Source organism: Sphaerodactylus townsendi, linkage group LG05, assembly GCF_021028975.2.
Source record: "Sphaerodactylus townsendi isolate TG3544 linkage group LG05, MPM_Stown_v2.3, whole genome shotgun sequence".
Classification (NCBI taxonomy): Eukaryota; Metazoa; Chordata; class Lepidosauria; order Squamata; family Sphaerodactylidae; genus Sphaerodactylus; species Sphaerodactylus townsendi.
Genome location: NC_059429.1, coordinates 113,607,332 through 113,622,573, shown reverse-complemented (window position 1 = coordinate 113,622,573; position 15,242 = coordinate 113,607,332). Strand labels below are relative to the sequence as shown.

Sequence of the window (15,242 nt, the reverse complement as noted above, 5' to 3'; positions counted from 1 at the left end):
GTTGTATGGAAAAATGTCAATCTGTTGATGGGATTGCTGTGAGGAAAATAAAATAAATAGAACTGGCTGTTGTGGGTTTTCCAGGCAGAGTAGCTATGGTCTGGTAGTTTTTTCTCCTAATGTTTCACCTACAGCTGTGGTGGGCAACTTCAGAGGTTTGTCACAGTGAGATATATTTCTCTCTGTGGCACTGCAGAAACATTTGTACTGGGCAATTGTACTGGGCAGGAATCTAATTCACTGTTGTCAGTAGAATGGTGCAGAAAAAGCATAAGCATAAGCATAAGCATAAGCATAAGCATTTTATTGTCATTGTGCACGCACAACGAAATTTACAGCAGCATTCCTCGATGCACACAATTTCAGACTCATACATCATCCTCACTTCCCCTTCCTCCACCCATCCCTACACAGCCCCAAATACATCAATATGAAGCAGCGGAGTTTAGCATAGCCACAGCTCTAGAGTAGAAGCTGTCTCTAAGCCTCTTTGTCCTAGTTCTGAGAGCCCTGTATCGTCTGCCAGATGGTAACAGTTTGAAAAGAGAGTGTGCTGGATGAGACGGGTCCCTCAGAATATTTTGGGCTTTATTTAGGCTTCGGGAATTATAGATTTCTTCCAAGGAGGGAAGAGGGCAGCCGATAATCCTTTGTGCAGTAGTGATCACCCTTTGGAGCGCCTTCCTATTCGCCACTGTGCAACTGGAGAACCATACACAGATGCAGTAGGTTAAGACACTCTCTATAGCACAGCGGTAAAAGGACACCAGAAGTTTTCCATCTAGTTGTTGCTTCCTTAAAAGTCTCAGAAAGTACAGTCTTTGCTGGGCTTTCTTAACCACCGCGGCAGTCTGTACGCCCCAGGTCAAGTCCTCTTTAATCATAACGCCCAGAAATTTAAAACTAGCCACCCGCTCCACTTGATCTCCATTTATAGTCAAGGGCTGAATTTCTGAGCTATTCCTTCTATAGTCCACTATGAGCTCCTTTGTCTTGTTAGTGTTAAGAACCAGGTTATTTTCCCTGCACCATGAGAGCAGTCGGTCCACTTCATTCCGAAAAGGAAGGGAAAGAATATCAGTTGATCAAATATCCTGAGTACTTAAATCAATAATAAAAAAATCACTTGCTTCCCAGTGGCATGGTGGGAATTTATACAGCAGTGGCAAGACAGAGCTTTGCACACCATAAGATGATTTGCTATGGAATATTCATGAACTGCACAGATGAGTGAGCAGAGCTGCAAAATGTGTGAATAAAACAAAAAGAACTGTCAGCGAATGGATGGAAATCCTGAAATGACTGCAGTAGTAGATAGTGTGGCATATTCCTTAACTTTACACAAAATGGACAACTGTTGCTACCTACTTAATTTAAATTTGCAAAGTGCTCTACATTTGTGTTGTCAAAGGCTTTCACAGCTGGAATTAACTGGCTATTGTGGGTTTCCTGGGGAGTGTGGCTGTGTGGTCTGTGCTCCTAATGTTTCACCCAGATCTATGGCTGGCATCTTCAGAGGCATGCCACAGTGAGAAATGTTTCTGCAGTGCAACAGAGAGCACTGTGTTACAGCCAGGTTTCTTGGTGGAAAGTAGTGATGGAGAGCCCTATCAAGTTGCAGATGGATTGGCAACTTGGTACAGTTTTCAAGGCAAGAGACAAACAGGTAGTTTGCCATTGCCTGCCTCTGTGTATTAACTGTGAACTTCCCTGATGTCTCCCATTCAAGTACAAACCAAGGCTGACTCTGCTTAGCTTCTAAGATCTGATGAGATCAACCTAGCTGGGAAATCGGGGTCAAGGTCCCTGTTACAACTATCACTCTACAAAGACTTGGGCACTTCTATTTCACTTTCACAGCACTGCTGATAAAGATCTTGTCACTAGAGAGACTTGTCACTAGAGATACTGAACCAGAGTCCTTCTCATGCAAAATGCATGCCCTACCATTGATCTAAGACCCCAATTTGTAAACAAACATTGCCTGCACTGCAAAATTATAACCATCTTTAATATTTCAGCTAAGGTTTTCAGATCAAATCACTGGCATTTTTGTTTGTTTATTTTGATTTGGAGACTTTTTTTGCACTGTGAATATAATCTCAGCATGCTGTACCTATTTTCTAACAAATTAAAAGTCCAATATCACATCGGCAACTATAGCAAGAATAATTATAACTTTTAGCTAGTATGTAATGATATGGTTTCCCTTCTTTTTGAAAGGAGGGGAAATGCGCAGTGTCATATGTGGTGATAATATTAGGTCTCTCTCTCTCTCTAAAGTGTTCTGCCCAGCACAAATAAAACAACTTGAGGATGTTAAAAGAAGCATTGGGCGGGGGGGGGGGGGGGCTCGCACAGTTTTTTCCTCAAGATGTCCTCAGGACATTTTATTTCTGCTGAACCCATGGCGGGGAGGGGTGTGTGTGAAAATGCTAAACGAGTGATATTTTTTTTCTCCCCAAGATGGGTTGAAGACATTTCTTGCTTGCTGTGTGAAAATCAGGAAATGCTTTATTTTTCCCATCTGGGTTTAAAGCTCTCACTTTCAGTTTTTCCACAGCTCACGCCCACTATTTTCTGCTGCTCCAGAGATCCTCCATGCCACCCGCCATTTGCTGAAAAGTTTCCGAGGGCTGTTTCCTCTGCTTGCGTCGCAGCCGGCTACTATTTCTGATTGTAAGTACATAAACAAACTTCATTTTCCCTGCCAATGACACACACGTGTTATTTCTCCCTATTTTTGTTTCAATGATGTGTCTTCAAAGGTACAAAGACATGATATGAGAATCAGCTTCGATTCTCATATCATGTCTTCCCATATCATGGCTTTATAGCTGCAAAGACACATCATTGAAAATTTAAAAATGGAAAAGACAACACATGTGCATAATTGGCATGGAAAACTAACTTTATTCATGTTCTGTACTAGCTGAAAAAGCAGCCAGCTGTGATGCAAGCGGAGGAAACAGCCCTGGAAAACCTTTCAGCAAATGGTGGGTGGCATGGGGATCTCTGAAGTGGCAGAAAATGGCGGAGAAAAGACCTGTTTTTGCTGGAAGCGCTTCATTTTTCCACACTATCAGAACAAAAAAAAGTGGCAAAAATGGTTCTTTTAAAAACGTCTTCAATACATTATTTGTGCTGTGCAGAAAAGACCAATCTTTCTCCGCCCCTCCCGCTCCCCCCCCCCACACACACACACACTTTGCCTTTGAAGCAACTGTCAATTATTTCCACGCATATGCAGGAAAGGAAGGCTTCTTCAGCAATCAAGCTTATTTGCTGAATTACACTTAGCTGATTTCATGCTATCTTAGCACATTGCTGACTGAACTAAGCCACCAAAAAGCCACCAACCATAACATTTTGTTCTCAACAGATGAAAGGGAAGGGGGGGGGACTTGGTTGAGGTTCAGCAAAGCAGCTGGGTCTAGCAAGCCTTTAGAAGTGTCATCTTTTGGTGTTAAGATGATAAAAGCATAGCAGACCTTGGCAGGAATTCTCTTCACAGCTACTGGAGGGGGCACAGCATTTCGAATGTTGCTTCATGCCCTCCAGAGATATGAAACAGCTGCAAATATGGAAAAAAGCTGAGCCAAAATAGTCTTACGTTTCCTTGTTTCTTTGTTGTTGTTAAAAGAACAAGCTATGCTTTTTACAGCCCTCTACTTTTCAACCAAGACCTTTCCCCTTGAGGTAATTTGCTGTTGTTGTTTATTGTTGTTGGAAAGTAAGGGTTTTCTCCCACTTCCCACATTCATGCACCTCCTGGGATTTCTCCATGTTTCCCCAAACCTTCTTTGCTGTGATGTTTTGGGAAAGATCACAGTGAAGCCTTGATGGGAGTGGGAAAGGTTGGATTTTCCCAGTAGAAAGTGGGAAAGGTTGGATTTTCCCAGTATTTTCCCAGTATCCCTGACACCACAGCCATTTTTTCCTGCCCCCAGGATGGTCACTTCCCAGCATAATAGGGGAGGGCTTTGGGGGTGGTTGTTGGGTGTGTGTGTGTGTGTGTGTGTGTGTGTGTGTGTGTGTGTGTGTGTGTGTGTGTGTGTGTGTGTGTGTGTGTGTTTAAAAACTGGTTATATTATTATAATGTTGTAAAAATCCATATATCTCATTCTCTGAATTCCCAGCTTTCCCCCTTTTTAAAGTAATTCTAGCCCCCTTCATTGCAGAGATACCTTCCTCTCTAGAGGGTTCCTCTTTTTTAAAAAAAAAATTATAGCTGAGAATTCAGAGAACCAGATAGATAGATTGTTGTGACATGGTTATGATGTCTTAACATTCAATTAATAGCTTAGGAAAAACTGAAAAAGCCCAGGCAGCGCAGCAATGGTGGGGTGGTGACTTCTGCTGGAAGATTGGGGCAGGGAAAATTACCCTATGGAAGCCCTGTGGCTACTGTGCTGTATTTAGCAACTGCAGTGGAGAAACCAGTGTGCAAAACACCTGAGTCTCTAACGGGGAGTATGGAAGCGTACTTCATAGGGTTGTTTTTGAGACTCTGGGGGATTCAAATGCAACTCAGCCTCTCTGAAACATAGTCAAGTGCACTGTCCAACATTTGCCTTGAACTATCCACAGGATGAATGGTCATTTTACACATGGAAAGAATTCATTACATGTGCTCCCCGGCTGCCTCTGAATGAAGCACCATATGCAAAGCAGCATCCTAGCAGTTGTTGTGACCGCCGGTCCTTGAAGTGGCTTTGCTGCCTCCATATTAATAGTTGCTGAAATGTTCAAATACAAGCCACCTGTTTATTATGTGGATTTAAGAAAAATTATTAGCTCTCCTTTTCAGGGCTTTTTGAAGGGGAGGTGGGAAGGCCATTGACTGGCATTGCCTTCCTGTTTCAAGTAGGCTTTCCAAACAGGCCCATCCATTATACAAGTGCATCTATTATACATGTGTCTGGATGTAGAACTCTGCTCACTGAGGCATGAACAGATTACGTTCTTTGGTGATTTCTGATTTTTCAGCCATTCCAGAATAGGCTCTCCTTCCCCTAAACTCTGAATGGCTCATGGATACCTGGGAACACCCCTGTGAGACAGCTTCATTCATGTATCACTGTTTCTATTTTTATCACTTGAAAAATGCCAGCCACAAAACCGGACTGAAGGAAGGTTGTAATTCAAATGACATGTCAACCCCTGTGCTGCAGGCCTCAGCAACATTTGCATCAGCATTTTTTCCCCTGAAATTTTGTTTCAGAACGTTTGTTTCCATTTGTCTTTTTTTTCCCTAATTGCCCCAGAAAAACAAATTGCAGCCAGAGCTTAAAGAGCTGCTTAAAAGGGAAGGCAGATGAAATTTCTCACTTAAGGGAATGTGGCAGCCCTTGGGCTGCTGAGCTTGTCTTTAATGCCATTAAGGAATTTGCAAGCAAGCCTGCTTGTGGAAGGGTCAGCAGAGACAGCCCACTTTGGGGCGCCATATTTTTTACGTCTTGAACATAGGCTACAAGGAGCAAAACAGGCAGGCAGGCAGGCAGGCAGGCAGACAGACAGACTGGCCTTTGGACTTTTGTCTTGGTCAGAGGTTCCTAATGTGGGCTCCATGGTTCCTACCGAGTGTCTTTAGAAAGTGGGTGAGTCAGCGGCACTGTTGCCAAGAGATATTTCTGACTGGCCGCTGGAGATCTGATTGGCTGCGCACATTAAAATGATGTTTTAGCAGCAGCTGGCATCACAGTGTCAATTTTATTTTCCCCTTATTCTTCTTTTCCTGAGTACTTTTTAAGTTAACCCTCTTCTCCTCTGCACTTGAGCTTCCTCTGTGGATGTGATTCTGCCCTTGTGACATCCCTTTTTTATGCCTAATAAAGGTTTTGGATTTGGATTTGGACATCCCTTTTTTGGCTGTCTTCACCTCCTGTGGCAGCCATTTTGTGATTCTTCCTGTGTCAGAATTCCAAAAGTGCCCACAGGCTCAAAAAGGTTGAGGACTGCTGGTCTTGATTACAGCTGAAACTGAAATAAAACAGTAAATAATTAGCTCTATATTATTTCCAAAAAAATTGAAAAGATTAAGGCAACATGATGGGAGTTTAAAAAGATTTGTTGCAGCTATTAATGTAGAAAACCAGGGAACAGGTAAAGCAAGGGGGACAAATTATTTAAGAACAAGTTTCAAAATAATTTCTCAGCATTATCACTGTATTCTGAATGTATGCATTCTTTTTCAGATGGAGGTGAAAATAATACATGGTAATTAAACTTGAAATAGTTTCACAAAACCTAAAACGTAGGGTGTACCTTTGCAATGTGATCCATATAGAAAATAACCAATTATACCTAAAATTATTGTTTAAAACCCTGCTTTAAGCATTAAATTCAGAAGGCCAGGCATTCTTGCAGAAACTGCCAAGGTGGTGCAATTTTATACTGCATTGTTTCAACCATTCCCCCCCCCCCCATATCTTAATTCACACTTCTGAGGTGTTAAGGGACTTCCCTACCACAGAAAAAAATCTATTTGGGGGGTTGTGAGCTCTCACTTTTTCTGTCCTTTCAACCCAAGTAGCATTCTAGTGATGAATTAGGGTTGCCACCTCCAGGTCAGGATATTCTTGTTGATTTGGGGGTGGAACCTGGAAAGGGCAGGAGAGGGGGGGAGGGGAGTGACCACAGCAGCATGTATTGCCACGGAGTCCATCTTCAAAAGCAACCGTTTGTTCCAGAGGAACTGATCTTATAGCCTCATACAAGCAGCAAAGCAGCAATCGCGCCACCACTTCCAGAGAGGCTTCCTGGCTTGCAAAACAAAACAGCCCCCCCCCCCCCCACCTACAATAAGTCTCTATGGGGCTGAGTGGACTTGGGTCCCTTAAGTCTGAAGTGCCCACTGCTGGTGTAAACTGGAGAAATGTCTGGGAGAGAGTCAACTAAATGTCGGATCCTCCCCTAGCCATGCCCCTCGATCACCCCCACTGTGCCAGCATCAGTGGCTGTGTCAGCATCCCATACCACATCACAGTGACAGGGGAGGGCAGCAGTGGTTTTGTCTCTCCGCTGGGTAAGTGCCTGGGAGAGGGTCAGTGGTGGGATCCAAACATTTTCATAACAGGTTCCGATGGTGGTGGGATTCAAACAGTGGCGCCGCCGCACATGCACACCTCCAGTCCCTATTGGGCAGGGAGGTTGCTTTAGAAACCCCTTCTCAGCACTCAGAAAAAATTAGTAACCACTTCTAGAGAAGTGGTGAGAACTGGTTGGATCCCACCTCTGGAGAGGGTGAATCTGTGGGTGCAACCACCCTGCCACTCCCACTAGCAGATTCAGCCCCCACCCTCTTTGGAAGGTACTCTTTGTTATCTGGAGATCAATTATTATTCTGGCAGATCTCCAGGCTTCATTTGAAGGTTGGCATCCCTATCCTGAAGAGGAGATATTATTGACAGAGGACTTATAATCCCAGAGTTGCATCCACACTAAGAATGATACCTTGGGGTCAAGGCCCATTTAAATCCAGAGCTGCAGACATGGAAACCCTGAAATCAGTGGTTGGCCAGGAAGGGTAGGAGTGAAGAGTGACCTCTAAACTGCTTTCCCTACGACTGATTGCTGGGATTCTGGTGTTGAAAAAAGGCTTCAGTGATGAACAGTCACCTCTCTGCTCAGTTCAGAATTTGATTGCAAATCAACAGCTTCACCCTCAAACACCTGGAAAAAAACGGATAGGGTTTTGGGCTGGAATATTGTCACATACTGAGAAATTTTCATGCACTTTGAAGCTGGTTTGGAACATTGTTATATACTTAAAAATTCTCATGGACTGTGATGTATATAGGACTTAAATTCCTAAGAAAGGAGTGTGCATTACAATAGGATGCTCGTTAATAGCAATTAGTGTTTGTAGTCTTTGTAGTTTGTATGTTCATATGTTTTTGTCGCACCTTTGTATGTGAATAGAGCACTTGCACTTTTCTCCTTTGCACGGTCTTTGTATGTAGTAAGTAGGGTTAGCAAATGAGCATAGTGTAATTTTGTATTCTACAGTTAATTGCTTACAAACAGAGGTGTTTCAACCCTTTTGAAGTGAAGGAGAATGAAAAAACTGCATGATGGTTTCCCAGACATTTCAGTCTCGGCCAGTCTGTTTGATAGTTATTGAGGGAAGCAGTTGGGCCCAAAGAGCAAATACTTAATAAGGCATATAAGTTCCCACAATGCTTGGCCATGGTTTCCCCACCCCCCACTGGCAGCTACTGCTGGAAGCAGGAAAGGTCACTGAGAAGGTCTCCTATAAAGAGCCAGCAGGGTCACCACAATAGCTGACCAATGGTGTTTCAGATGGCTCAAGTAGAGGCAGAAATGGGGCAGGACCACAGTGATGGTGGGAGCAACTCCCACCTTCTCACAGAAGGGGGAGCCCTTGTGAAACTCTGAGGAAGGCAAGAGGGCTTTCTGCGCCATCTTCAAAATGGCTGAGGAAGGTACCAATGAAGGCCCTCACAGCTGCAGCTTGTAGGAGGGATGTCAGCAAAAGGGTGTCCACCAGTGCTTTCCCCTCGTAAAGTGAACCATCAGTGGTACTGGGCCAGGACAAAAGGTTGTCATGATGGGAGGAGAAGGTGGGGCCTTCCACCACCCTCACAGCACCTGCCCCCCACCCAGTGGTGGGATCCAAAACTTTTATTAACAGGTTCCCATGGTGGTGGGATTCAAACTGTGGTGTAGCGCCAATGAGGCTGGGCGGGGCACGACGAGGCATAGCCAGGCATTCCGGGGCGGGGCATTCCTGGATGGGGCTGTGGCAAGGACGCAGCCACTGCGCCGGTCCTTGGGCAGGAAACGAATGCACGCAGGCACAGGCTGCCACGCACGCCGGTGCACCTCCTGCTAGACTGCTTCAAGTTCTGCTCACTACTGCTGAGAGGAGGGGCGTAACTAAGGCAAAAGTCACGTGGCAAAATCACCAATTAGTAACCCCCTCTCGGCACACACAAATAATTAGTAACCTGCTTTCAGGAACCTGTGAGAACCTGCTGGATCCCACCTCTGCCCCCACCCCATAGTAGAAAAATAATGGACTGAATCCATCAACTCTAATCTGCAGAGCTGAGTTCAAATCCGTATTCTTCCACACAAAGCTTGCTGGGTTATCTTGGATTCTCAGTCTCAGTTTTCCCAGAACTCTTTCAGCCCACATTGAGGTTGGCAATGGTAAACCACTTCTGAGCGTCTCTTGCCTCGAAAACCCTATGCAGTCTCCCTAAGCCAGCTATGATTTGATGGCACTTTTCTCTACCGCCAAATTTATCACACTAGAAATGATAGAATCCAAATCAGTAGTAGTCAGAATAATTGATGGTTTTAATCAGAATAATTGCCACCTTTTGAATCATTTCCCAGATTTCTTCTATCAACTTCCTTACTATAAGCTCAATTAAACTGTAAGCATACTTTTGGCACCATAAAACTATACACACTACTATCTTCTCAGATTCCTTTCCTTTGTTCTGTCTGTAACCATAATGGGAAGCATTTATTTGACATGATTGTTCCCTTTAATATTTTAGACCAGTTGTCCCCAAGTTACTTAGCATTAATAAATTCCTTGGAGTCACACAAATTCAATCAGGAAGGTCTTCCTCTGCATCTGTGGGAACAATTTAGTGTAGAAAAAGCTCTTCTGGAAGCAGCTCTTCCCCTCTCTCTCTGTTCCTGGAATCCTGCCTGGGTATCTTGAGGCTTATGTTCCAAGACAGCAATATCATTAAGGGACAATACCTTTTGGCAGCTGCCCAAGGAAGTATCCAGTATTGAACTACCAAATCAATGCTGCATTTGGGTAACTGAATCATAACAGCCCATGGTTTAAACAAAGTCAAACACAGCAGAGTCTTGCACATCATACCCCTAGCAAGAAGTCTGTGGCCCTTGATCCAGTAAGCTCATCAGTTAATTATCAAGCTTTAGAAGAAGAGTTGGATTTATATCCCTCCTTTCTCTCCTAGACTCAAAGGGGCTTACAAACTCCTTTCCCTTCCCCCCTCACAGCAAACACCCTGTGAGGTAGTTGGGGCTGCAAGAGCTCAGAAGAACTGTGACTATCCCAAGGTCACCCAGCTGGCGTGGGTTGGAGCGTACGGGCTAATCTGAATTCCCCAGATAAGCCTCCACAGCTCAGGCGGCAGAGCGGGGAATCAAACCCGGTTCCTCCAGATTAGAGTACACCTGCTCTTAACCACTACGCCACTGCTGCTCTGCTTAGTTTCCTATTTTCCATAAAAACTACAGTCCTGAATATGGATTCTGACATGTTTTGTAGCTGCTTATGAAAGTGATGGCAGAAGTCAGAAGAAGTGATAACTGGGTCTATTCCAATATTTTCCATCAGTATTAACCCATTTCTCTTTCTTTGCAGATTTTGGCAATCATTTCCATCATGTTTATTGTCCTCTCCACGATTGCCTTGTCACTGAACACCCTTCCTGAGCTCCAAGGCACAGATGAATATAATCATCCCACAGATAACCCCCAACTGGCCCACGTGGAGGCAGTTTGCATCGCCTGGTTTACAATGGAATACCTCTTACGGTTCCTGTCCTCACCTAAGAAGTGGAAGTTTTTCAAAGGTCCACTGAATGCCATTGACTTGTTAGCCATCTTACCCTACTATGTCACTATCTTCCTCACAGAATCGAACAAAAGTGTACTTCAGTTCCAGAATGTTAGAAGAGTGGTTCAGATATTCCGTATCATGAGGATACTCAGAATTCTAAAACTTGCCCGACACTCTACAGGTTTGCAGTCCTTGGGATTTACATTGCGAAGAAGCTACAATGAACTGGGACTGCTCATTTTATTTTTGGCCATGGGCATTATGATCTTTTCTAGCTTAGTTTTTTTTGCAGAAAAAGATGAGGATGATACAAAATTCAAGAGCATCCCAGCATCTTTCTGGTGGGCAACTATAACCATGACGACAGTTGGCTATGGAGACATCTACCCTAAAACACTCTTAGGTAAGATTGTTGGTGGGTTATGCTGTATTGCTGGTGTCTTGGTGATTGCCCTACCCATCCCAATCATTGTAAATAACTTCTCTGAGTTCTACAAAGAACAGAAGAGGCAGGAGAAAGCCATCAAGCGCCGAGAAGCCCTTGAAAGAGCCAAAAGGAATGGCAGCATTGTGTCCATGAATATGAAGGACGCTTTTGCCCGTAGCATAGAATTGATGGACATAGTGGTGGAAAAAAAGGCAGACGAGGGAGGGAAAAAAGATAAAGTTCAGGACAATCATTTATCCCCAAACAAGTGGAAATGGGCGAAGAGATCGTTGTCTGAAACCAGCTCCAACAAATCGTTAGAGACCAAGGAACCACAAGGATCACCTGAGAAAGCGAGGTCGTCTTCCAGTCCTCAGCACCTGAATGTCCAACAGCTGGAAGACATGTACAACAAAATGGCCAAAGCTCAGTCACAGCCAAATCTCAACACTAAAGAATTGGGCCAATCTAACAAGCAAAAAGAAGAACTAGAAATGGAGGCGATCCCTGGCCCGATGGTTCCTTTGCTGACCACACGTGCAGATGGAGTAATTGATATGAGGAGCATGTCTAGCATTGACAGCTACATAAGCTGCGCCACTGACTTTCCTGACTCTGGGCGATATTCTCACAGTCCCCTGACTACACTGCCGAGCAAAGGTGGGATAAATCCAATTCACGATCCCTATCGGCTAGAAGGGAGCGGGGCTAAATTCATGGAGATAAAACCAAATCTAGAAAGTGGCCGTTGCTCTGCCTTTTTCATAGAAAGCCCCAAAAGTTCCATAAAAGTTACGAATCCTATGAAGTTAAGATCTCTGAAGGTTAACTTTATGGAAGAGGACGTCAGCTCGATCGGATCAGCGGCATCGAATGTCCTGAGAATTTATCCAGATTCCCTCAAGAGTAGAGGAGTTACAGGTGCAACCACAGATAGTTCCATACGTTCTGATCGATCCTTGATGAGTCCAGAAAGCTCTCTCTACACTACAGCAAGTACAAGAACACCCACAAAGTCACCAGAGAAGCAGGCAGCAATAGTTTTCAACTTCCATGATGCCGGAATACATAAATACATTGACGCCGACACTGATGACGAAGGTCAACTACTGTATGACTCAAGTCCTCCAAAAGCCCCACCTGGAAATACAAGTCCCAAATACAGCATTTCAAACAGTGGTTATTTAAGGCAAAGGGATAATGTTTGTAGAACAGACAAGAACCACTTAGAGACTGCTGCGTTACCCTCCTCACCCAAGCTCGTAGGGCAGAATTGCCTTTATTCAATGGAAAGTATCACTGGAAGAACCCGTGGTAACCGGGGAAGTATCAGATTAGAGAATCACATTTCACCCGAGGTTCACATATTGCCGAGTGGAGGAGGAGGAGGACATGGTAACACTCACGGTCAAAATATCTGACATGTGCTCCAGAACTTTTGTTGAAAGCTGAAACAAACAAACAAAAAGGGAATGCCTTTACACTCGACACACAGAGAAGAGCTTCTGCATGGCATGAACTTTTGACTGAAACAAGCCACCTATTTTGTAAAAGCCAAGAGAATGCCCTTAAGGTGAACTGGAGATAAGACTTCCTCTGGAACCACTGCAAGGTTTTGCCCCCAGTCCAGCTACAGTCGTCAATCAAACTGAAGACTGTGCACCTTGGTCATGCTCACATCGATCTCCTTTTACTTCCTTCATTGAAGTCAGTGTGACCAAATATTTCATTTGCTCCCTCTTTTTGATGGAACCTTTTTTGTGGCAATGGCAGTAGTCTAATTTGCATTACCCCTTAAAGAAGGCCACGGCAGCCGAATCAAATACTGGAACAAATGGGTAGATATGAAATGCTTATCACTGTTTGCTTAGGGGTAACTGTTCTAATCATCCTCATCTATGCCTTTTTCTCTGATGGATATACAAGGTCTAAAGGTAACAGGGTGTGCTTGGATAGGTTTATGGTTAGGTTGCAGTTTTAGTGAACTGAGTGTTTCTAGAGAAATAAACTGTTCAAATTCCCTGTGTGTGTTTAATATACACCAAGACCTGCAGTTTCATTTCTTAAACCTCAGCAGGGTGAGTTGCACCACTTGTATTCTGAACCCAAAAAATATATATTTCCATCCCATCAAAATTATGTAAATTTGTACTCAATACTGCTAAAAGTCACACCAGGTCTGAGATTAGGAGTTTTTAAAACTGGGACTAGAAAGGCAATTTCACAATTGAAAAGACAGTGGGGTGCATGAAGTAGCTGTCCAAAAATAGGAATCTTGTGAAGGTATGCCTGTGGTGTTATGAATAACACAGAGTTCTTGGAAATGAACATTTTTGGTTTTGCCCTTTTCTGTTTGTGTTGAAGGGGGATCCTTAGATAGCGTTACCAAACACCAACAGATTTGTGAACAAAAGGAAAGCACAGCCACTGAAGATTCTCACTATGGAGAAAACAATGTGGCAACAGTGAGATGTGTGTCCATATTGGGTAGGTGAAGAACTCCAGCACAAAGGCAGCTAAAATAAATAGCAGGAAAAAGACGCATTTGCTGGTTCCTCCCTGAATTATTTGCACCCCGTCAGTGCTTGTTCCCAATCTGTTCACCAGGCTAGAGGAATGCGTCTGTGACATTTTGCACTTAAATAGCGTAGAGTGAAAAGATATGCAAGTGTTAAATAAATACGTGCATAAATATGCAAGGAGAGGGAGAGCGTCGTCCCTAAGCAACAAGCCTGATTCTCTTTTCCTTTGGAATGGGATAAATCAAGATCCGCTCCAGCGGAGTTTTGCAGACATAAAACAGGCATAAAATGGGAAGCGAACTGAAGCGAACATCTTAAATAGTTTCAGCCGTTTCATTTTTAAACTGAACGCTTCAATCAAAACTATAATCAGCACCAGCTTGGATTTATAATTTATACTGTTATACTAAATGTAGTACCATTTAATTTTGTTGGTATTAAAAGCACTTTATGTTGATTTTATGATTGCTTTTTCGGGGGGGATGAGTGGAATAGAAAGCAGAGAGAATGTAATTTTTTTTAAAAAAAACTAGCACTTTAAAAAAGCACTATCTTGATTTGTGCCTCGTCACATCTGTGAGTTGTTACCCACCTGGTAACAAACTACGATTAACTGTGATGGTAACACTTAAATGTTGTGTCCATTGTTGCTGTAATCTGTGTGTCGTTGAAAGTCCGACTTCTCTTTTCAGAGAACAGTGCACCCTTCCTACACCAGACACATTGGCATGGACTCCAGCACACTGTCTTATACAAGCTGACAGAATAAGCAGAAACCTTAAGATCATTGCCATTCAGAAATGAGCAGCCAGAATCACATCTGAAAGACATGAGCTTACAAAATTGATGCAGTCCAAAGCACAGAGCATTCTGTTAAAAAAAACAGTGTAAGGGAAACGAAAAACTTTCTGTGTGATTGTTTTTTTCCCTCACAAAATGGGGTTCTATTCTATTCCTCCAAGAAGAGAGACCTACAAAGGTGTTTTTATAGTGATTGCTTATGAAGGTACCCAGTTAAAGCCTCAGGAGCAGATCTTTGACAAGGGAAGCACCTGAAAAATTAGCTTGTACACAAGGTTGCCAGCGACTGTTTTAAAGGACTGAAGGTTTTTTTTACCATGGGTGTTAAACGTGGGGTGTGTTGCACCTTCTGTAATGTATAGCTACTTGCATGCAACAGGCCTTGGTACTCAATTCTGAACAGAAATTCACTAACTAACACATTGCATCCCTGAAAAAGCTCACCTGCCATCTGGATATACCCCACTTGTAATATAGCTGCCTTTCCATGCCAAGTAGCCGTTGGTTGGTCCTGAATGTAACTGTTGTCCGTACAAGCTGTACTGTACATCCGTCTCTAATGCTGCAGCATGCACGGACAAAAGCAATAAGCACATCTACATTTTAGAAATCGTCGCAGGGTTGTTATCCTTGCTTTGTCAGTCAGTCCTTTGCACAATATTGTAATGTGGGTTTGGATATTTTGCACTTCTGCTGAAGTATCCAAGTGCTTTCTCGTTCTATTAGGATGTTTCCAGAGAGGCCCTCATATCACTAACACATCAGAATAGAAAGAGGTTTTGCACATCAAGATGCCAGTAACATCAGATTAAAGAAGCTTTAGGCTGGCTAATTAAAGTGGTTTAATTTTTTCCCATGCAAAAGAGTCACACTAAGGCCCCTTCCACGCATGCAGAATAATGCACTTCCAATC

General features: G+C 43.4%; 1 protein-coding gene across 2 annotated transcripts in view; it reads left to right on the top strand.

The window, feature by feature from the left end:
* KCNB1 (potassium voltage-gated channel subfamily B member 1) overlaps positions 1 to 15,240 on the top strand; it is a 229,882-nt gene extending 214,642 nt beyond the window's left edge. The window contains exons 3-4 of one of the 2 annotated variants that reach the window (XR_007244468.1): positions 10,382 to 12,940; positions 14,221 to 15,240. Coding sequence is in view for 1 of the 2 variants with exons in the window: in XM_048495899.1 (XP_048351856.1) it covers positions 10,382 to 12,427 (2,046 nt within the window). In the remaining variant the exon portion in view is untranslated. Of the gene's footprint in view, positions 1 to 10,381; positions 14,047 to 14,220 lie in introns of those variants that run through there. The other variant, XM_048495899.1, reaches the window with a different exon arrangement.
* The last annotated feature ends 2 nt before the right edge of the window (positions 15,241 to 15,242 follow it).